This window comes from Toxotes jaculatrix, chromosome 2, assembly GCF_017976425.1.
Source record: "Toxotes jaculatrix isolate fToxJac2 chromosome 2, fToxJac2.pri, whole genome shotgun sequence".
Lineage (NCBI taxonomy): Eukaryota > Metazoa > Chordata > Actinopteri > Toxotidae > Toxotes > Toxotes jaculatrix.
The window spans coordinates 6,432,857-6,455,681 of NC_054395.1; the positions used below are offsets into that span (position 1 = coordinate 6,432,857).

A 22,825-nucleotide genomic window follows, 5' to 3' on the forward strand; every position below is an offset into this window, starting at 1 on the left:
CAGCGGGGCACATGTTACACGTAGCGTTGCCCTGTTTACAACATTCACTCTTGTGACTGGTGCCTGTATCTGCATGTGTTTAAATGTGATCCTACATGTACTGTAGGTGTAGTAGATGCGATCAGATTGCACTCATGAGCAAAAAAAAAAAAAAAAGACTGAATTCTGTACACGGTCATCCAATATTAAAAATACATTAAATTACATTTTCCAAATAAATATTGGTCCATTTTCATTAGTATGCCAAGTACATCTTCCTGAGACACTTTCAGAAAACCAGACACCATAGATTCTTTTTTTTTTTTTGATCCATGAGTATACTCTCTCCAGTCTTCCTTTGATTTTCTCTCCATCTCTCTGGAGGCAAAATAACTGTTCATGCTACACTTACTTCAACCATCCACTTATGAGATCATCTCTTATCATATGACTTGCTCTCTCATCCGTGCCAAGACATACATAGTAAACAGATTTCTCCCGCTGCACCAGTGCAGCGTAATCTAAGACGTGAAATCGTGTTTCTGTTGCAGACGCACACCTTGACAACGTTACAGTCAGATATACAGACACCACCAGACAACTGCAGTTTCCGCCGTATTTTACTGTAACTGACCTGAAGGTCCATCTGTGCCGTGAAGTGATTTACCTGTGTGAGAGTAATACGTGTGCTTCGTTGAGATGACATACTCTAAAGTAAATGCATACAAACGCTCCACTCACATGCTGACAAAATAATTTGTGTAATAACAGTCAAACAGCCCAAAGGTTTTTTTTGTTGTTGTTTTTTTGTTTTTTTTGAAAATACAAATGTGTTTATGGAAGCTTTTTTTTGTGTGTTTCACAGTATCAACGTGATTCTCTTCCTGCTGGCTTGCTCAGCAGTCACCACACTGTAGCTCTCTAGCAGTGTGTAGCCAATTTGGCTTTGTGCTGCCAAGCTCTCTGGTACACACGTACACACGTACACACGTACACACACACACACACACACACACACACACACACTCACTTTAAGTACCTTTACATGAGGAACCACAATAGCAAACATCAGCTGGCTTCATCCTCACCATCATCATTTGTAGTCTGTTATTGCTTTCATATACCAATATTGTTATAAGATCAAGTGAAGGGAAAGAGGAAACGTGTCGTCCATCGTCCATCGTCTTGCAGGGAGTCAGCCCCGACTTGGAGCCCAGATAAAAAAATTTTCCTCTTCACAGGAAACAGAAAAAACAACTACTGGATTATCCATAAATGTGATGTAAGGCAGCAGAAGATGAACAGATGGGCTTCCCTTCTTCAGACGAGTGTATACATACAAAAAGTACTGCTTTCCTGTTTTTTTTTTCTCTCAAGTCCTTTCAAGTTCCCATTAGTCTATACGTTAGAGACAGCGCTGTTAGCATCTCGCGCCTGCCGGATTCCGTACAGCCACTTGATGACTCGAGCGTTCCTCTCGATGACGGAGATGCCGTACGGGACCCGTTCGTTGGCTCTAGATGGCCCGTCCTCGTCGTCCTCATCCTCCCTCGCCCTCTCAGCCTCGTCTCCGCACTCCGAGCTAGGCGTGCTCACGCTGCGGAGCTTGGAGATGGACACAATGTCCGAGTTGGCCCTCGTGAAGCGCTCCACTCCGCCCATCCCCTCCACCTCCTCCGGGTCCAGCCCGCAGTAGTTGAAGAATCGCTCCAGGTCGGCAGTTGCGCGGGAGTAGCGGTCGCTCAGGTCTGATTTGGAGCGGTGCAAGGATGGGTGCTTACGGGAAGACCCCTTGGAGCTGGCGTTTGATATCCGGGTGAAAGCAGGGGAGGCTGGTGGGATCATGCCCGCTCGAACCAGCATGGGACTGGGTGGTAGGTAGGCTGGAGGGGAGGGCAGGGTTTGTGAGGGAGTGCTGAGCTGAGAATGGGCTTGGGGTTGGCTGTGAGTAGGTGGAGGTGGTGGTGGAACCTGGGGGTGTGCAACTTGGCCCTGGGGAGTCTGTCTGGGCCTGAGCTGGGGCTGCAGCTGGGCCCTCTGGGGCTTCCTTATCTCAGCCTGAGGCCGAACATCCACCCTACGCACTGTCACTGAGTTTGGGGAGCTGTAGGGCGCTGGAACCCCAATGCGCGGAGCTCGTGCTGGGATAGGGGGCGGACGTCGGGTGAGTTCTGCTGCAGGGGTCCGGAGGTTGTTGTTGAGTGGAGAGGAAGTGCAGGAAGAGGTGGATGAAGAATTGGTCGTGCCATGAGTCAAAGGTGTCAAAGGTTTGAGGTTGTTGAGAACTCGGTTGCTCCTCTCCTGTTCTGCTGACAGGCTACTGCTGATGCTCTTAGCTCCTGATGAAGGAGACGATGAGGAGGGGGAGGTGGAGGAAGACGACTGGGAACAGGGCAATGGTCCATCACATACATCATTGATCAGATTATTCAGAATATCCAAGTTGAGAGCAGGCCCTCTTCTCCCTCCTGGTCCCTCTCTCCCTCCTCCATTCTCCACTTCAGCTGGGCAGCGGGGAACTTTGCGGGCCGGGGGATTGCTGATCTGGCACTGCAGCATCATCCCTGGAGGAACGAGGGGCTTGCGGATGATTGGTGGCTTGATGGGGGCCTGGCGGGTGAGGGCCACCTGCTGGCTCTTAACATACTTGGCCTTGTCAGCCTCCAGGCGCTCGACGGCGCTCAGTTTACGGGCCCCGGGCTCCGCCTGACGACGGAAGTAGTCTGGACCCTTGTTAAGTATCCTGAAGGGCATGGCAGAGGTGAAGGGAACTCCGGCCAGACGGCCGTCTGACGGCCGCAGGGTCTCCACCGGCATTCTGGAGGAGCTGACGGAGACAAAGAAGGATTTTAGAACAGTTTTTGAAACAGAATTATCAAAGAAGAAAGGACAAAGAGTGAATGATCAAGAGCTGAGAAAGAATAAGAAAACAATTTACCTCTCTGTATTTACTGAGTTAAATATAAAGAACAATGTTTTATAGCTCTAATTTAACAACAACAATGTTGTGAACATGAGGCGCAGGATAAACTGAACTGACAGAGGGAGAGGTGGGTGAGAGTGGGGCTTTAATGGTCAACCAACATCCTTTTAGGGCTCCCACATGTCCTCTCTAAGCTTAAGAAAATAGCTCTTTTGTACTCTCTCTTTTCTTCCCACTCTCCTCCCCCTCCTCCCAGCCTTGCACCCTGGCTCCCAGAGCCCCCTTTAACTTCCTTACCGGTCGCTGCGCTGCTGCTCTCACTTCTCTCTCTTTCTTCCTCCTTTCTTCTCCGTCGCCCCTCTTGCTCTTTTATCCTTCCTTTTTCCCAGTCCGGGCTCAGTGAAAGGCTACTTGTGGGACAGGGTCAGTCGGGGTCAAATTCCACATCAGGCCCGGACGGACCACCTCTATCAGCGCAGCAGTGGCCCAGAAGGGGGTTAGGCTGCGGATCGGGGTCACCAGTCAGCCACAGTGCAGCTGTATCCAAAAAGCAGGTCTGGTGGATCAGCCAGCAAAGATACCGGCAACACGACAGCCTTTATGATCCCCTTAACGATCTCCGTCCAACTCGTCTGTTCGGCCCCCGTCCGCCCGTCCAGCTGTGATCATACACAAAAAGCCGGCCGGTAATTCAGCTGGAGAGCCCCACAGTCCTGGAGGGGGTTAAAAACAGTTGGAAGTCCAAGTCAAATAAAGGTACAACTCGGTGTTTTCTGTCCGTGTCTCATTAACAAAAACATCCACACACACTGATACATACACACACACACTCACACACACACACACTTCTCCGGCTGACAGACAGGGAATCTCTTCAACACTGAAGTGGAGCAGACGGGACAGGCTTTAATACCACGTCTGGCTCCTCCCAGCCGGCCAATCACACGTCAGGCCAGGAGCCTCAGTGGGGCACAGGGGGCGGGGTGGTGGGCGGTAGGCTTGCTCGCATTGGTCCACCTCGAACGGGATTCTGACCAATTGGACCCCTCCCCCCTCCGAGCACAACAAAACACCGAGGCAGGATTTTCATTCAAATGAAAATTCTTTGAAAGGCAGAAAGGGGGGGGGAGAAAGGGAGAGGAGGACAACGGGCAAAACAGCTGCAATTTTTTACATTGACTTGCATCAAGCTCGGTGGGGTGCTATGAAAACACAGTGAAAAACACTGAAAGCCGGCACAACTGTTCCTCTTTGTGTCCATCACAGTGGAGACAAAGTGTGGACAATAGAGCATCATCTCATTCCCAGTCTAATGCTGCTCTAATGCCTCTAACTGGTGTTTGTAGTCTAATGGACTCGCGCAGTGACTGCACTGTTTAAAACTGGCTGAATAAATGCAACACTACTGAAGAGACAAAGAAACGTGAACAAAGACAGAGAAAGTTTTATCCCATTTCTACAACTTAGCCAATTACTCTCAGTGTAAGGAGCTCAAAGCTCTGCTGACGCACACAATGTTCATCTGCTTTCCCTCTGTCTCCAAGCTCTGATTTCCCAGAAAAACAATTCTCTCCATCCCCCCACCGCCACCATCACCACCCTCCCTACGCTCTTCACCACTGCTCATCCCTTCCCCTCCTTATCGTTTACAACATTACACTCCAGGGTTACATCACACCCAGTCTGTGGGCCCGTTTCTCTCCCTCCTCCACCTCCAACATATCTATCCACACATTTTTAATTAGTCTTTTTATAGCAGTCTTCCCGTCCTGTCTCCCTCAACATGTGACCCTGTTTTCCCCACATCTCCTCGTCTTCCTCTCACTCTCATCCCTGAACAGAAGACCAGCAGCAGGCTGAGAGGAAAAGCAACCATGACATCTTACACTTGGACACACACACACACACACACACACGCTTTCAGGTACTTCAAGAGCTTGGAAACTCAGAGTGAGCACACACAGTAGTCACACACTTTACTTTCATCTTAACCATGTGACAGCCCAGAGTTTAAAATAGTGCAGCTTAAATTAAAACACATTTGCATCACAGAAAATAATGATTCACAAACCTCGTGCAACCAGAAGCCTTCAGGCAAATCCCAAGAGAATACATTTAGGCGATAAAGCAAAAAAAAAATTTCTATTATGGAAACAGTAAATGCACAAAAAAGAGGATGCTCTGAGTGAGAAGAAACTTTCACATCTTATAGACAAAGAAAGGAGGGATTGTTTGGTTAGGTCAAGTTAGAGGAAGACAGAAACTCACAGGAGATGATGATGATGATGATGATGACATTATCACAGTTGCAGCTTGAGCTATTCAAAAGGGCTTAATGATGTGATGATGATTAGGAGACACACACACACGCCTGTCTTCAAAACCCTTAAGCTTTAATTAGTTAAACGAGTACTCCGCTGATTTACCACTGCACTTCTATAACACTGTCGGACTCATGATGGACAGAAAAAAGATCAAAATCACTGCACAGAACCAGAGATAACGTCTCTTTTTATTTCATGGATTCTTGTCACAAGCCGGCACCTAAATTACCCACAATGCAACTTGACTGCTGACAGCTTGGTCAGAGATTCAGGGGGTGTTATGCCACTTGTCTCACGAGGAGCAGTCTACAGAGGTCTGCAGTCTGAACAGAACTGGTGGAGTTCCTCTTTAACACACAAAATGAATGTGTGCGGTGTATCAACAAGCCCAGCACATGACACAACACAACACTGGCTGCTTAAAAAAAAACACGTTTGAACCACAGTGCAGTAAACACAGAAAAGACCACAGTAAAAACTGGAGACAAACAGTGACACTTAAAACAGGCCAGCCCAGAGAATATGAATACAGGCAAAACATATGCATGAAAATAAGCCACTACTATTTAATTACATTGTTTTACTTCTTAAACAATATACATCAATTTTTGTTTACAATTTTTTATGATGAAGTACATTCACATCATCGTTCTCCATCCAAAATATTCAATTTCTTTTCTTGAAAATCTCCTCCAGCTTTGAAAGCAGTCTTCTAACAACACACACACGGACAACACCAGCTTCAGTGCAATACCTACATGTAAATATAGAAATGGTTGTATATGAATCCATTCATAAAAACTCATCCTAAAAGAAAGACTTTACCAGAAATGGCAAAGAAAAACGTCTGGTCACAGAAACCTCAGCTGCCTCAGGTTTAGTATGCTGTGGCCTTGTCATTACCCTCGCACAGGCCTCTCCTGAAAAAACATCCTTTTAGTCCACATTTAGACCCTTTTCATGTCCACAAAAAGACCAACGTCTTGAACGGGCCTGTGGCTGGACACAAATACTTTTGACAGAGGTCCCAGTTCAATGTGTAATGGCCTAAAGAGCGTACACATACTAACCCTAACCCTTTCTGCCTTTTCAGCAACATATCATGATGTAACTTAAAAGCTCCATCCCTGCTGGTGCACAACAGGTCTGCCACACACACTTTACTACAGCTGGACCAATCACATAAACACAAAGGGGGGGATCATGGGTTATCTCATGAGTTTAACATTATAAAACACATGGTGTCAACAACCACACAAAAGCTGCGTACATGCAGACACACACACATTGATCCCTGTCACACCCATGCAATCCCATGATCCTCTCATTCAGTGTCTTTGTTACCATATTGGTCCCAACAGTGTGATGGATGGAGGACTGGAGAGAGTTTGAACTACTAACAGTTACTACTGTCGATGCACTAAAGCCTTAAAAAGATCAAATGAAAGCTGCTGAATGAATTCACACCGCATAGAGATCAGGTTTGGAAGTATGTAAATGAAAACCCACTTACTGTTCTTCTTTAAAGCTGCGCACTGAGAAGATCCATCTACATGAAAATACTGACGGCCTGGATAGACCCCAGTCCTAAACACAGCTGCTATTGTCATTTATTTCCTCACTGTACAGGCTCAGACAGCTAAAAAACGTCTGCTGTGAACTAAAGTGTGTGTGTGTGAACAGTGCTGTTATACCTCAAGCTGCTACAGAACAAAGTGAAAAGTGATCAAGCATGGGTCCACGAGCCTGTGTGTGTGTGTGTGTGTGTGTGAGTGAGTTAACAATAACTTCCCAAGGAAACAAAAACCTCCCTCAGCCCGTTTGTCTCGTTTTTCCAACTTTCCATCTTTTACTTTCCATTCATGTTCTGTTCTGCAGTTACACAAACAGCTGATGTCTCCAAAAGCGACGACGAGTGCACCACAGGCACCGACCACAGCAACAGACCGAGGAATGATATTTCTATTCCATGATGGAAACTCGCTCGGTTCAATTATCACAAAACTATGCTAACCGCGGTGTCTTTATGAATCTAAGTGCTTTTACATTCGGCTTTCCAACCACCATATTAGTGGGTAACGATATGGCTTATGATGTCTGCTGTGTGTGTGTGTGTGTGTGTGTGTGTGTGTATGTGTATGGTTGTGTTTCATAGTGACGGAGCGGGCGAGTATATGAGCAAGAGACAGAAAGAACAGAGGGAAAAACTAAAGTGTGAATGTTTTTAACCAGATTTCTATGACCGGAAATGTTGGGCTGGGTGGCAGGGAACACTCCAGCTGAAAGGAGGAGATGACTAGCACTTTACCACAACTGACTGACTATGGTCATCTACCAGCCAGCCTGCATAACACTAATTATAGGGAGAGCCCATGACTGGGAGCAATTTGACTTGCCAATATTTTCTAGCACTTAGTAACTGAGTGACTGAATAAATAGCAAACATCAGCACGTGAGGAAGTGGATTTCAGGAGGAGAGGAAAGAGGAAGGAGAAACACAGGCTGCATCTGATCGTTTTCATACTTTTCTTCCTAGAAAATGTCCTGAGACTGGACAAGAAACAGGAAGATGCAGCACTCTGAGGGTCCAAACACTGTGCGACAGGAACAAGGTGCGTCTATGTGTGCGAGTTGTGTGACGCCAGCTGGCTTGTCATATCTCAGTGGCCTTGGTCTCAGCGGACATTGACCCCAGACTGTCTAGAAAACAAGAGAAACCTCCACCTAAATGGAGGTCACCAGAAATCCCCTCCTGTTCAATACGAAACTCAGGATTAAAAAAACATTTGAACCAAATAAGTGAAAGACACATAGATAAGATGGTTTCACTGAACTCTATCGTCTCAGAAGTCAGAATGTGCTTAACAACAATTTTCCTAATGCTGGAGGGGACTCGGCATCCTGCTCTGAGCAATGTGCAGCTAGATGTCAGAAAATAATATTCACTTCCTTAAATCTTTGAGGAGAATTTCTGTGTCATAAAAACTCATTGGAAGAGTCACCTTCACCCCAAGCAGGGAGAGAAAAGAGAGTGGGAGTGAGTCAGTCGTGATTTCTCAGGTTTATCACCCAGTGTAGGGACGAGCAGGAAGCGATGACGCATCTCACAACAGGAAATGTGTGAGAAAGACACAAAAACAAACAAACATGCTTCGCTGGAATGTTTGCTCCCGACCGCGCGTGTGTGTGTGTGTGTGTGTGTGTGTGTGTGTGTGTGTGTGTGTGTGTGTGTGTGTGTGTGTGTGTGTGTGACCAGCAGGTTGACCCTGTTTTACGGTGACCCTAGGCATCTATTTCTGGGCACTCAGACCTGAAATCGGTACACAATGCCCTGACAGCCACTGTAGAGGAATCACAGAGTGAGGTAAGCTGTAGCACTGACTGTGCAGTCTAACCACTGCTTAACAAAGATGCAACGCCGGACAAAGAAACACAATAAGAACACAACAGTCTTTTGTGAAGGACAGTCACAGTAAATGTTCTTTTATGTTAAGAGTTTATATTTTTATCTGCTCTACCTTTAATACACAAAAATAACAAGAAACAACAGAAAAGATGCACCACTTCTTTCTACAGAGGTCAGAGGTCAGGGTGAAATACAGAACAGACATAACCATGGCAGGGATTCAGTGCCTTGGACTGTTTGGCTGATGTGGGGGTCACTCAAGTTAATCATCTTTAAGTCATGAGATGTTAAGTGCCCAGATGCGGCAATGTAGTCATGTCGTCATGGCACTATTGCTGGAGTGAGGACCAGTGGGACAGTGGATATTAAAGAGACAAGCACTGAAGGTGCTCTCCCTAACATTTCCATTGTTTGACCAACTCTGGTGGCTGCTGCTTGAATACTTTATGCTGAATTGACTCAGCTAAGCATCTTCCTATTGTCTTCTGGCCGAATAATAGTCTAACCTCATGGCAAAAAGGCTTATACCCAGGTTTTGGCCTATCAGGTTATGTGCATGCAACACAAACCCAAGCCCATCACCCCACTGGGACACGCTGGCTTCAATTTTTAAGTCAATAAAAAAGCTTAAAAGAAGGGTTCAAAAGGTTATCAGCCACTCCCCCTCAGGGCTGATTTAGGGACAGCTAATGAAGACAGAGAGACGAGCACCAGGGCACCAACCTTCGCAGGATTCAACCCTTAATGCTTTGGCTTCACCACACAGTGCTGTGCAGCTATCAGCCCTGGCCACGCTGCTCATTTCCTACAGAAAACAGCTCTTGGCCGGCTGGAGAACTCCACTGACATGCATGACTGAAGTGTCTGGACGAGAGGGTTATGCAACCATTATATGCACTGGAGTCTAGTCCACTGCAAAAACAACCATTGAGCCGTAATCAGACAGTTATTACAGCATCCAGCTCCATCTCTGTATTCCACCCCCCACCCGCTCTCTCCATCCATTGCTTCTTCTCTTAAACCCCCTCCTCCATCTCAGCCCATCACTGTCTGTGTCTGTGGCCCCAGGAAACACACACATCCATGCACAATTACACCCGAGGGTGGGACGGGGAGGGGTCCAGTGCAATCCTGTCTCGTGCATATGTGTAGCTGTGCATCCGTGAATGTCGGCATCCTCATTTTCTCTGTGTGTGTTTGTGTCATGAGGAGAGTTTTGACTGAGGAGGTAATCAGTGGAGAGCAGGTGGCCCAGTCCTCCCTCAGGAAAACTAAGCCCAGCTGTGAAGGCAAACATATTGGAACATCTGCCATGTGCCTATGTCAGCCAAATAATAAAAAAAATAATAATAATAAAATAGGATTGTATGCATATGCAACACAAGCAAGAACAACAAAATAAAAAAAGTGTCATCGATTCATCTCTATCTACAGTTTGAAAGGTTGTAAGGGAGACAGCAACCATTCAAAAACAAGTCAGCGACAGACAGTCAGAGACGTTCCCACTCACTCTAGTGATATGTTCATCCTTTACTGTGTTCTTTTTGCAAAAAACAAGCAGAAAACAATTACGTTTTTAAGTTTTTTGGAAGGTTTCTCACCCAAACTAAATGAATCTCCACTCATGTTAAAAATCAGACTTCAAGGTTACTCTTTGTCGGCCTTCAGTTCGCACTTACATCAGCCATAATAGAAAAAAGAACATTTTAGAAGTTGCAGGATGGATGAGCTGATACCTACAGTCTTCAGGTGATTTGCTAAACGTGTTGTATATTTGTTGCCTTGCTTGTTTCACTGTCGTCAGAGATCATCCACGCAAATTTGTTTCTCGACCTTTGTTTCTCGATCTTTCAAGCGTAGTTATAACTTGTAAGCCGGTCACGTGGTCATGTGTTACCCGTGTCAGTACTCGTAACGTGAGATGAGAACTGTGACACACCAAACTATCACTAAGATTAAATGTCCTTGTCTGAGATTGACTAATAATTAATGTTGATGCATAATGAATAATGCTGGGTTAGTATTTCTTGTTTCATAGGCTATTTGGGATTTTTGTGGTAATGTATATAAAAAAAAAAAAAAAATACATTTTAAAAAGCAGCCTTCGCATATTGATTTCGATGTTGATTACCATAGCAACGGTACAAGCCCAGGCATTTGGGTCAGCCCTAACTTTTACAAAATTCAACCTTTTGCTTTATATCCTGAAGGACAGCAGGCCAGCTTTAGGTTTCAGGAGAGGAGTAAGATTCTGCTAAGCCTGTTTTAATTCAGCTATAATATTTATGAGATGTTGGGTGACTATTTTTTCTCCACTGGATAATTAGCATGCAGGATTACAACCACTCAGATTTACAATGCCCGTAGAGATTCTGGCACTGCTGAGCCTCCAGAGAGTGAAATAACTGATCCAGCAAATAACTTCTGCTGATTATAGAAACTGTTATGATACTCCCCAAACTGATCTGCAGATCTGGATTTTGGAAAATCAGTATGTTTAAATGTGTTTGGATCAATGGTTGGAGGCAACTCTCGCTCAGCTGGAGCTAATCTGTTAGGTAACACACACACGCACACACACACACCTGGGGACATATGAGCTCATGCAGACACAAGCGCGCTTATGAACACTAATACAGTTACATGCCAACAGCACACTAAAAGAAACACAACTGCATGAAGCACACAAGTTAACAGTCACATGCACACGTACGCACAGCTCTGTGCTGCGAGAGTGGAGCCTGAAGGCAAACAATAATGTGCGGCGACAGAAGATACCCCCACCTTCAACGTGGTGATGAACACATTCCAGAGACACGCAGGCATGGACGCAATCACATACTGCTGTCCACACACGCACGCACGCACGCACGCACACACACACACACACACACACAGAGAGAGAGAGAGAGAGAGAGAGAGAGAGAGAGAGAGAGAGAGAGAGAGAGAGAGAGAGAGAGAGAGAGAGAGAGAGAGAGAGAGAGAGAGAGAGAGAGAGAGAGAGCTGGGAGGGAGAGTGGTCACTGTGGAGTCGCCTCAATGGCTAGGCCTCAGTGTTGGCTTGGATTCAGGGACTGTTTTACTGACACACTGACACACACACACTGACACACACTGTTGGTTGCACTCACAAGTACAAACACAGTCATACACAGGACTCATTCTTCAAATGTTAACCCTTTATAGTCCCTGATTACCTCTCCACTGACGGAGGTGCTGAGTCTGTTAAAGTGGCCATGAAAAGGTGACTTTCTGTTTGTTTTAGCCAACTGACTGATGTGATAATCCCTCAGCATGTCTTTCTCTCCCAAACACAACACCGCCTTTAAAATGCAAGTAAAACCATGCAAGGTTCATCAAACTGTGTTAGCTCTTTGACCCTTATCAAACGCAGTCGGTGAGATAATCCAAAGACACGATAACGCTCTGAAACGCTGGAAATAAAACATCAGCATCAAACTTGTCAGAGGTACAGTACATGCGCCCTGCCAGCCTGCCACACAGCCTCTCACCCTGTTACAGCTCAGAGGGCTGAGAGAATGAAAATAGTCCTGGAGCAGAGCTGCCAAATGTTATAATCAAGACCAGTATTTTTAGATTTGGCATGCCATCTCAAGGACAAGGAAGCACAGGCAGGGACACAGAAAGAGACAATAGCTTCCTCTATTATAATGGAGGTTTTCAGTTGCTCTGCATTGGTGTCCACAAATGTCACAGCAAACACTCAATGCTTGTGGTCTTGCTGTCATCCTATGTGTCAGATATTAGATGCAACAAAGGACTGGAAGTCTTAACATGTCAATAAATGTCATAAAGTCATCATTAAAGACATACGGAGAAAATAATGAAGTCAAAACATCACTCTCAAAAGTTTGCTGTCGATACTCTCAAACATCTTCCCGCCTTTTAAATACGCAGACACAACCTCATGTCTACACACAGCAGACACACTGATCTGTTCACACAGGACAGACGGTAAAGTTTACTTACATGATGTTTACACGGAGTCAGATCCCGTAACTGGATCTCTGGAATACAGGAGCTGCACTGAAAGAAGCAGGTAGGAGCTCTGAGTGTGTACGGCTGCTTTCAGCTGGCACAAGCACCAGAGTGCCGGTATGTGCGTGGTGTGTTCCTGTGTGTGAGCGAGCCAAGTAAACACTAACCTGAGCGTCTCTCTGCTGCTTAGGCTAATACGCTCTCCTCCTTCTCCTCCCACTGCTGAGCAGGACTCCACCCCCTCTGTCTACAAGCAGGAAGAGAGTTGGGAGAGCAGGAAGCAAGAGCTTTTTCTTTTAATCACATGATCTTCCTGGACTCTCTCATTAGCCTGTCTTTCTTTTGAAGTGCTATTTCCACTACCTATAGCAGTGGTACCAGTAATGCAGGAAATGGAAAATGGAAACTATGATTTATTTATTTTTTTTAATTTCTAATTTTTCAAACCTGCTGATGTAGTGGAACATGAAAAGTGGGTAAAGCATCACCAGTGATCATCATGACGAAAACTATCGATGTAGACACATATCAGAGTTTAACTATCAGTTAAACTGTGTGAACAGTACTGTGAAGATTTTTTTTTCCTGTTGATTCGATCAGTGTTTGAAATTCATTCTTCTCCATGATTTTACAGCCAGGACAGATTTTGCTTTGCATGGCAACTGCAGTGTGTTTTTCTCTTTATACTCCTTATGCACGCTTTCTGTCACATGAGGACTTTTCCTGGGAAAGACTGAGTAGTTTAACACTAATTCCTAAAGTGGATAAATGCTGATAAATGCTGATAAATGCTGATAACTGACTGAGTTTAGGTGGGTTTACCTTCTACTACAAGTTCATTTCTCTTCCTGCACACCATGGCAGAGCCGTCCTTCCTCCTTACAGTCCAAACATACACAGTGGTGCTTATTTAAAGGAGTCAGCAGGGTGGAGTGCACCACACCAGCTTGTGGGACACACACACACACACACACACACACACACAATAAAACACATGTATACAAACCGACACACACAGAATCAAGCACCCACACCCACAGTCTGAAGACAAACACACACACATGAAGTGGTCAGCCGCTCTCCTGAGACAGCAGCAGGGAGCGGGCGTCCACTCAGGCTCCTCACTGTAGAGGAAATGCAAGTGGCTGCTCTGTGTCCAAAACACACAGCGGGAGCTAATGGGTTAGGACAATAAATATTTCAGCTGGGTCAACAAACTCCAACACCTTCTCTACCTCCATTAATATCATCAACCTCCCCCCTCATAAACATATTTATCACCTCTGCTTTTTGTTCCTCCTCTAATATCTCTTCTTCACCTTTTGAGCCATTCCTCTCTTCACCTCTCTTCCTCCTTCTCACATCTTGTCACAGTGACACGGTCTCTGTGCCAGGGGGAAGTATTTTCAACATAATACCCTGTGAGCATCCCTGCCACCCCTCCGGCAGTGGTAACGCACCTCCATGAGAACACACCCCTTCGCTGGGAGACACAGAGGAGACAGGTGGATTAAGAGTATTAGTGTGAGTGAGTGCTGCCTTCTCATTTGGCCAAATACTCTGTGATCCATGATGCACACTCACATGCTCATTCAGCCACACAATGATGACTCTATATTGACGCTCTGCCGGATGTTTACTAAACACACACCATTAGCTCTATTCACAATTCTCATTTTTAAACCATCAGCTGGAGATGTCTTTTTATAGTGGCCTCAGACAGAAGGTGAGGCGTGTAAAGTTACTGCAGCTCTCACACCAAAATCATAAGCTCTGTCACACCCACACACACACATTCCACAAACACACGCACACACCAAGCTAACATCTCACATTACTGCTCACATTACACACCGGCATGCCCAAGCAGGCCCCGTCCCCGTCACCCTGCATCCTGCGGTGGAGCAGATATCAAACTGAACCAAACTGGAATCAATCGGCTGAGAAAATCTGAGTGAGAGGAGTGGGAACAGTCTTGAGACTGGCATATAAAATGAACAAAACACCTCAGAAAGTACCTTTGTGATGACACAGGTGACAGGCAGCAGTTGCGTGCCTGTGGTCTAAAAACCTACCTGCTCAAATTTGCAATTCATGGTTTGAATTTGGCCGTGTGAATGGCATTATTTCATGAATGATAAGACGCGGCAGTTGAAATTCAAATTTCTAGAGGGACTTGTTATCGGGCCGGGCTGCTCTCACACTGACTGTGTGTTGACTTTCAGGTACTGAGTCGTGCTGCAAACAACCAGAGCAAATATTTTGGCCTTGTTTAAACATTAAGAGTTCTTCAGGGCAACACGTGACGTGTTTCAAAGCCCCTGTCCCACTTTAAAAAGAAATACCGGTAAATATAAGAAACAATCAAACCAAATGGCCCCACAGCACAGAAATCTCTGTGTTCATTGCAAATAAGGTGTGTTAATATTTTAAAGAGAGCAGTGACATTTGTTTCCCAGCTGGCCCTCTGAATGAACTCGATACCCTCTTCAAACCATTCAGGGACATCTTATCTTGAACTACCTCAGCAGAGGCTCTTGGCACAGTGAGGTACTCTACATTTATGTCTTCACAAACACAAAGCAACAGGATCATGGATCTTGTATTAGGGTTAGATAATATGATGATACAAACAATGAAACAACAGCACTTGAACAGCAGGTAGAGATTTCAACCGCACCCCCAAAAAACATTCGGCAATTCCCATAATCAGGGCTGCAGTTATTTTCATTATCAATTAATCAGCTATATTCCCAATTAATCACTTTAGTTTATGTGATGTGGAGCATCTTCCACCATTTCCCAGAGCCCAAGGAAAAAAAATTCAAATTGCTCATTTTGTCTGACCAACAAGTCTAAAACCCAAAGATATTGGATTCAGTGTCATATAAGAAAGAAAAGCAGCTAATATTCATATTTGACAACCTGGAATGAGAGGATATGGGCCATAACACTGAAGACAACCTCAAGGTCATTTTTTTCAAACTTCAGAAAGCCGCCTCCAAAGCCACAGAAGACAACTACAATTAACACTGTTTTTACCAGATAAGTACTACTGCTTGTGAAGGGTAAACTGAACTTCATGTGTATATATCATTAAAAATCTTTCTCTAAAAATGTCTTTCTTTCAAACATTCAACAGCAATGTGTAACAACTTAATCATTCTGTTTGTTATTTATTTATATTAAGAACGAATCAGTTGAATCTACAGATAACATGCTTTGACCTTTTCCCCAGAGGGGACTATGATACCCTCACGTGTAACTCTGCAGACAGTCTGCAGCTACATAAAGATAGTATTGTAACAGTGATCCCAACAACAGGGATCTATAACACACAGACATGTTAAAAACTGTTTGTTTGAGCCCTCTGGTTAATAGGTCAGTGGGTCTACTGTGGAGGGGGCAGGGTGAATAATGGTTAACATGAAGCATGCTACTAAACAGCAGGGACGGGTACTTCAAGCAGAACTATTATTCGATATTTCCTGGGAACTATTTGACCATTCTTAAAAAAGATCCCCCTCCACACTGCTGTAATGTCTTATTTTTTAAGGCAAGAATTAGTCACATAAACTATTCAATTTTTTATCATTTAATGACTATTCCAAAATCATGATCCATACCTGCTAAATAGCAACCTCTAAACAGCCGGAGGCGACTAACAACAGGCAAAGGGCAGAGTCTCACTCACGTGTAGTGAGGCAGCATGGCCTTCTGGGAATTAAAAAAAAAAAGGGAAGGAACGATGAAACAACGGTTGGCATCCAGGCTGCTGTCATTTGTCTTGGAGGGATGGGGCAGATGGTTGACAAAGGAGATCCTCCAAAAATACATGAGTAAACACACCCACTTGCAAATGCTCTTCCCAGCTCACACAGTGTGGGTGTGTAGGGATTCATGAAGACAAACTGATGAGCACACACTTTGTGACGTATCAAAGACACACACACACACACACACACACAAACTCATCAGACCAGATACTGTATTTGCTTGGTCACCGTTGATTGAGCTTTAACTGTCTGGTTCCCAGCCTCCGATCCAGTTATGATCAATGACTCAATCTGTGTGTGGGCTGTTGTCATATAAATAGCAGACAGGCAGACATAGACAACAAAACAGTCTACAGTCAGCATTTCAAAATCACATGATGCATTTACAGACATGTTCTCTTCGCGTGGGGGGTCAGGTCGGCTGTCAGCTGCATCAAAAACAAAATGAGAAGGGGTGTTTTGCAGGACACTGATGCATCTATGTTACCTCTCACTGAGAGCACGGCTGCCAGTTCGCCTCTGGCTCATGGCTTCACTCGTTCGCACAAGATGAACCATTTGCATGTGAGGAATCTGCATGTGAGTCTTCAGCTGCTGACCCCCGGAGTCCAGCAGCAGAAACAGAGACACAGACTCCCAGGACAAGGAGTCACACTGACCTCATTCCTCAGGGGGAGATTCGTCCAAACTGGGAGCACCCAAGGGCCAATGACTGAGGGGAACTCCAGCCACATGATTACTACTGACTAGGATATTGGGGCCAGAGAGGGCTTAACAGGACTGTGAAACTAGCAAGAAGGCAAAGGCCTCTCAAGTGAGGCATCGCTCTACAAGTTTGCAATGCTGACCACACTGAAACTATCAATGAAAGCTGGTATTTAATCATGCTACTATAGTTTAGACTATGTTGGTGATCCATTCCTATGCTTTAATACAAGTCCCAGAGTTTCACTCAGTCACTATGGGCAAGAAATGTGCTTTACTCAGCTGCTCTGTCAGAAACACAGCGGGAGAAGACAAGACGCTCAGGTATCTTCACAATCAGCTTCACTCATGCAAAATGACTGACTGCTTGGAACCATGTTGTATAATGCCAGACTGTATCTGTGGCCCAGTGTGTGTGTGTGTGTGTGTGTGTGTGTGTTGTATACTCAGGCCAAGTGGAGCAGATTACTTTGCCTGGTCTGAAAAAGGATGGCAGCATACTATGACCTCATCATCACATGGCAGTGCAGATAAATTGCACACAAAGTTGCATCAGCATCAAGATAAGGACCAAACACAGGTAGCACCACAGAAATGGTGATAGCCAAACAGAGACAGAGGGAGACAGGGAGAGACACAGAGGCAGACAAGCATTTAAGTCACGCAGCGTCTGAGTCAGTCCCTGTAACAAGGTGACTAACACTTATTTGTGCAACAAGGGAAGAGTGTTTTTCCTGTCGCAACACTTCAGACAAACTCTCCCCACGCTGAACCTGGTAAAACTGAAGTGGAACAGACCTACCTCGCTTCTCTTCTCTTCAGAAAAACATGCATTTAGATGTGTAAAACCTAAAAGTGCTAAGTCTGCACTCTGCATAGAAGAACAACAGTCAGAACAAAACCCCGTCCTGTTCTGCAACAATGATGCTGGCTAGAATATTATAGGCCACAGCCAGTGGAGCATAATCTACCCCAGGCCACACTATTATTTGCTGACTATTCATTGTGATGGATGGTATGTAGGTTTGGTAGGAAAAATATATTTTCCTGCTAATCACAGGCTTGCTGTCGTATAGACATTCTGGATGAGCAGAGAGAAAACAGAGAACATCACCAGCATTAGCTACAGTGGTTAGTTAGTCTATTATACATGCCATCACAGCAGGCTGATGTAACAGTAAAGTCGACATTAAATGTTCCAGTCTGTCTGTCTGCCTGTCTGTCTGTCTGTCTGTCTGTCTGTCTGTCTGTCTGTCTGTCTGTCTGTCTGTCTGTCTGTCTGTCTGTCTGTGTGGCAGCTATGTTGAGCTCAAACTGTAATATTACCACCATGGACGTCTACCATCTACCATAGGCCTCAATTAGAGAGGATTCCCTCATTTTTTTCCCCAGGCCAGCTAAATTCACAATGCATCACCACCACTAAGACCAAAATACTGAAAAGTAAACAACAGGATGGACAGAGGAAGAAAAAAAAAAAGTCACTCTGAGAGAGCAAACCTCATGAACCAAACCTCAGACATGGTGACTTTCTGGAGAATAGTTTCACAACCTACAGTACACTGCATACACAACAGTGCAAGCACACATCTCATTATTCTAACTATGTGTTTGTGTTTGCCACAAAATTATTTAAATCTGACTTTCTCCTTTCTGAACATAGACATGTAAAAATATTACCTCATTAGAGTCTTTGGTAGTTGCTAAGAAGTGAACTGTTACATATACTGCACAAGATAAAGTCCACAGCACGCGCTCGGTGTAGGGTTGCAGCAAACAGTTGTTTTCATTTTTGATTGAACTGTCCATTTTCTTAATTAATCAATTAGGACTTTTCATCTATGGAATGCTCACACTGGAAAAGCTGGAACAATCATAACTTTGGCATTTTTGATTGAAAAATGATTCAAATGATTGATGATAATGGATTTTTTTTTTTTTCAGCTTTAGCTCTGTGTGCTCTGAATGAACTGAAAACAGGGTGAACACATCTCAAGAGGTGGAGGCAACTTGAAAAAAAACTGTCAGGAAAAAGGAAAGGATATTGAGTGCTGATTCTGAGAAAGCATCCTTTCTGACATGCACGGTTTCCATAACTGGTGGTTTTACTCAATCAAAAAGAAATTTTAATAAATTCAAAATGAAGAGATTACACTTTATAAGTTTCCATTTCATTAAAATTCTTCTTTCACTTTATGATTTATCGGCAGTATTTCAGCATGACTTTAAAATTATTTTGCCCACCAGCTCTACAAACCTGCTGATCAAGCCAATTTGAGCGCCTGAACAAAAGGCTCTCTTGCAAGTGGAATATAATCAGCCAACATCTTCCAAGTGCATTACATAAGCTAGAGTTCATCTCCTGCTTTGATAGCACTGATGTAAAAGTACGCCCCCTGGACAGGACACGGTTGTGGTAAGCCTCTGTCCTGTGATGGGTACGAACTTAAAACCCCAATAAGCTTCTTTCCAGACACCACAACCCTATACATTTCCTCCCATTTGATGTTTCCCCTTGTCTAAATGATGGAAACAAAGTCACTGCAGATTCTTGAAAAGACAGATGTGAATAGCAGTAGGCAGTTCTGCACCACTGCTAAACGCACCCCATCATGAACTGTTATTAACATCTAAAGAATTGTATGTTTTTTCCATTTAAACATTAGAAACAGAGTCAGAGTACCAGCCACCATCAGCCGACTGTTGTTCTTGTTTTTCCAGAGATTGAATACTCACTCGCAGAGGGGCCCATAAAAGAGGACTCCACGCTGTGTGAACTGACTTTTCTAGACTGCAGGATGCACATTCCTGGCCTGCAAATGATTAAGAATGGAAATTACAAGCTGGTGTGTTCGTTGCTGTTGCCCAAGGTGAACAGTTTTTGCAAGTCAGTTACACTCTTTGGTGAATACGAGCCAGTTATTAAACCACCATACTTTGGCTAGTCTGCTTTTCCCACGTGCCACAGTTTATTATAAAGTAGGTATGTACCAATACAATTCTGATATCAGATATTGATCCGATAATGACACACTTTATCTACGTGTCATAGACCTGTAAATTTTACATTTTACAATTCAAGTACAAAAAATGAGTATTTACAGTCTAAAAAGTTAAGTTAAAAATACAAAAACAATAACAGTATCAATTAATCTCTAATTTTAAGGGGCTAGTGGTTGAACAGAATGTCTTTGAACCAAGTAGGCATGGTGAAACAAAACAAAGACGGAAATTCAGTTGGGAGGCTGACCTTTGACCTCCCAGCAAAAAGGAGAAGAGGACATAAACAATTTCCTACAGCATCCAGTAATTTTGCACACCAGAAATATCACCCTGTGTAGCCATCTGCTCAAAAATCACGATTTTTAAGCTGACTCCAGACTAAACCTGCTGATTCAAAGAGAAGGCAACCACGCCAATACAGGAAAGGACATCTGACTCAACAGCAGCACGTTTAAGGCCTTAACTTCCTGCTCTGATGGAGAAAAAGGAACTGCTCTCCTCCCACCAGCGAAATCCTGGATGTAAATACATCAACAGCCAAGCAGTCGGAAACCTTGCGTGAAAATTAAACAAGACTAGACTCATATCCTCTAGTACTCAAGTGGACTTCCTCTTTTTATGCAACAGGCATCATCTTACCTCACAATTTTCTACACTGTTCTGGGAATCAAGAGACTCCAGCTAAAACAGGCCTGATTTCCCAACATCTCCTTCACAGTAAGATCATCTCTGCAGATAACAAATGAACTGAGGTGGTCTCAGGCAGATTACAGACCCAATACGGGCTAAAAGGGACATGAACAACGATAACACAGATGATGTCCTCAGCTGCTGAATGGAAAGAATACTACCTTTAAAAGCCAAGTTAACACAGTGTCAAAGGAAACGTGAATACATTTTATAAGAAATATTTATGGATTCGTTATAACCAGTTGCAATGGACCGTGAAGTAAAGTTCATTCAGTTAAAGTAACGGCCGCTGTGCAAACAGGTTCTTCACACACAGGTACGCCACATTTACGATTCCACATGATTATTTTCATTAAAAAAAAAAAAGAAAGGAAAAAGACACAAGACCTTCTCACCCGTGTCCACGGCTCTTTCCTACAGTCCAGCGAAGACGGTGTATTCAGGTTTAGTATAAGGTGTGTGGAAGTAGGTATCTCCAGCAGACGTTAGAGTTTGGCTAACTCACGCTAACAACACGCAGATGTCTCTACTTTCACAGAAACTTTCAATGTTGGCGCGGATGATACCATACGCCAACCCCAACAACAGTGTTACAAATAGGTCAGTGTAATGTGCACATTTGAAACATACTACAGCCTTTATAAAGTGACTAGATGAATGTGTTTCCGTAACCGTCGATTCAATGATTTTGAAAATGCTGAATTCCTTTTCCGTTATAGTTTATGTTTGAGAGACATTCCGGGCACCCCTAAAATGATCCCCCATTTTGGTACGGCCAGGGTTCCCCTCATTGGTCAGCCTGGGCCATTTACAGTTTTGGAGGACGCTGCGTGCCCGGTACCTTGGCAACCAGTTCTCGCGAGAATAAAAGAATGGAAACGTGATACAAACTGACAATACCTAACAGCGGACGTTGAACAGACTTTTGTTTAGTGAGACGATCCCTCAGGATTATAACTGCTTACTGTGATAGGCTGTGTGGAGCTGGACCAACACAATTTCTGGAGAAAAAAAAAAGTTTCAAAAAAATGTTGTATCCGAGTCCCACAAGGAAGATAAACTTTATTTAATGGACACAATAAAAAAATCACTGCTTTTTTTTTAATTATTTCTTTTTTTTTTTTTTATTTATATTTGTTTAATTTACTTCTATGTTATATATTGCTAAATGACTAAGGCACTGTGGTGAAGGAAATGTTTTTATTTATCGTTATAATTTTATTCTGCTGTATGTATATTTCTTGTTAAGATGGGATTGTTTGAATCACTTTATTATGAAATGCTCAGTACAACTACAAAACTGCTTTTGTGTGCTGAACATGAAAATAAAGATCTAATTTTAAAAAAAGTTGGAGCTGAGTATTATGGGGAATGACACTATACGTGTGTGTATTTACAGACATTCTGAATGAAGTGAACTGTGTGTAAAGTCTGTTAGGTCTGTTAATCCTATCAGACCCATCCAATCTTCTATGTTACTCCTACAATCTTACACAATTTGTGCCATAATATTCTTATACGTGAAGGGATAATATGCTTAACTTAATAAACCAATAAGGGATCAAACTGACTTATCACAGGATTACTGTAGGCCTTCTAATGAGGAGAAACAGATTAGGATATGCAGCCCACAATAAAACAAACCAAAACCAATAAACCAGAGCTGAATGGTGAGCAGGAAAAGTTGGTAAGGTAATAGCTGCCCTGCATCCGCCTCCTTCATGTTCTCCCTCTCTAAGAGAAGGGGCCAGTGGAGGGGCTTGGGCTCAGCTAATGACAAAACAAGTTGGGGGATGATCTAATGTTTTGGCAACAACCTGCTTTAATTAACTAATTCAGGATGACCTCAGCTCTAAGGAGAGCAGCGTGTTCTTCCCCCCTCTTTCTCCACGTGCATGCAGAGGAGGATGCAACACTTAACGCACTTACTGTTCCCACGAGGATCATCATTGTCCTCTGTTCCTCAGAAACCCAAGTGTTATTTTTCTACACGTTCAGCTCTGAGTTAAAGAGGAGAGGC

General features: G+C 44.0%; 1 protein-coding gene across 1 annotated transcript; it reads right to left on the bottom strand.

Moving 5' to 3' along the window:
- Positions 1-257: 257 nt before the first annotated feature.
- wu:fa11c10 (protein FAM110A) lies at positions 258-12,771 on the bottom strand. Its single transcript, XM_041059860.1, has 3 exons — positions 12,623-12,771; positions 3,200-3,615; positions 258-2,806 (listed from the first exon to the last, which is right to left on the bottom strand). The coding sequence occupies exon 3, from the start codon at positions 2,794-2,796 to the stop codon at positions 1,378-1,380; it is 1,419 nt and encodes a 472-aa protein (XP_040915794.1). The 5' UTR covers positions 2,797-2,806; positions 3,200-3,615; positions 12,623-12,771; the 3' UTR covers positions 258-1,377.
- Positions 12,772-22,825: the final 10,054 nt, after the last annotated feature.

Excerpts from the sequence above, each read along its gene's own strand:
- wu:fa11c10 (XM_041059860.1), bottom strand. The coding sequence starts at position 2,796 with ATGCCGGTGGAGACCCTGCGGCCGTCAGACGGCCGTCTGGCCGGAGTT.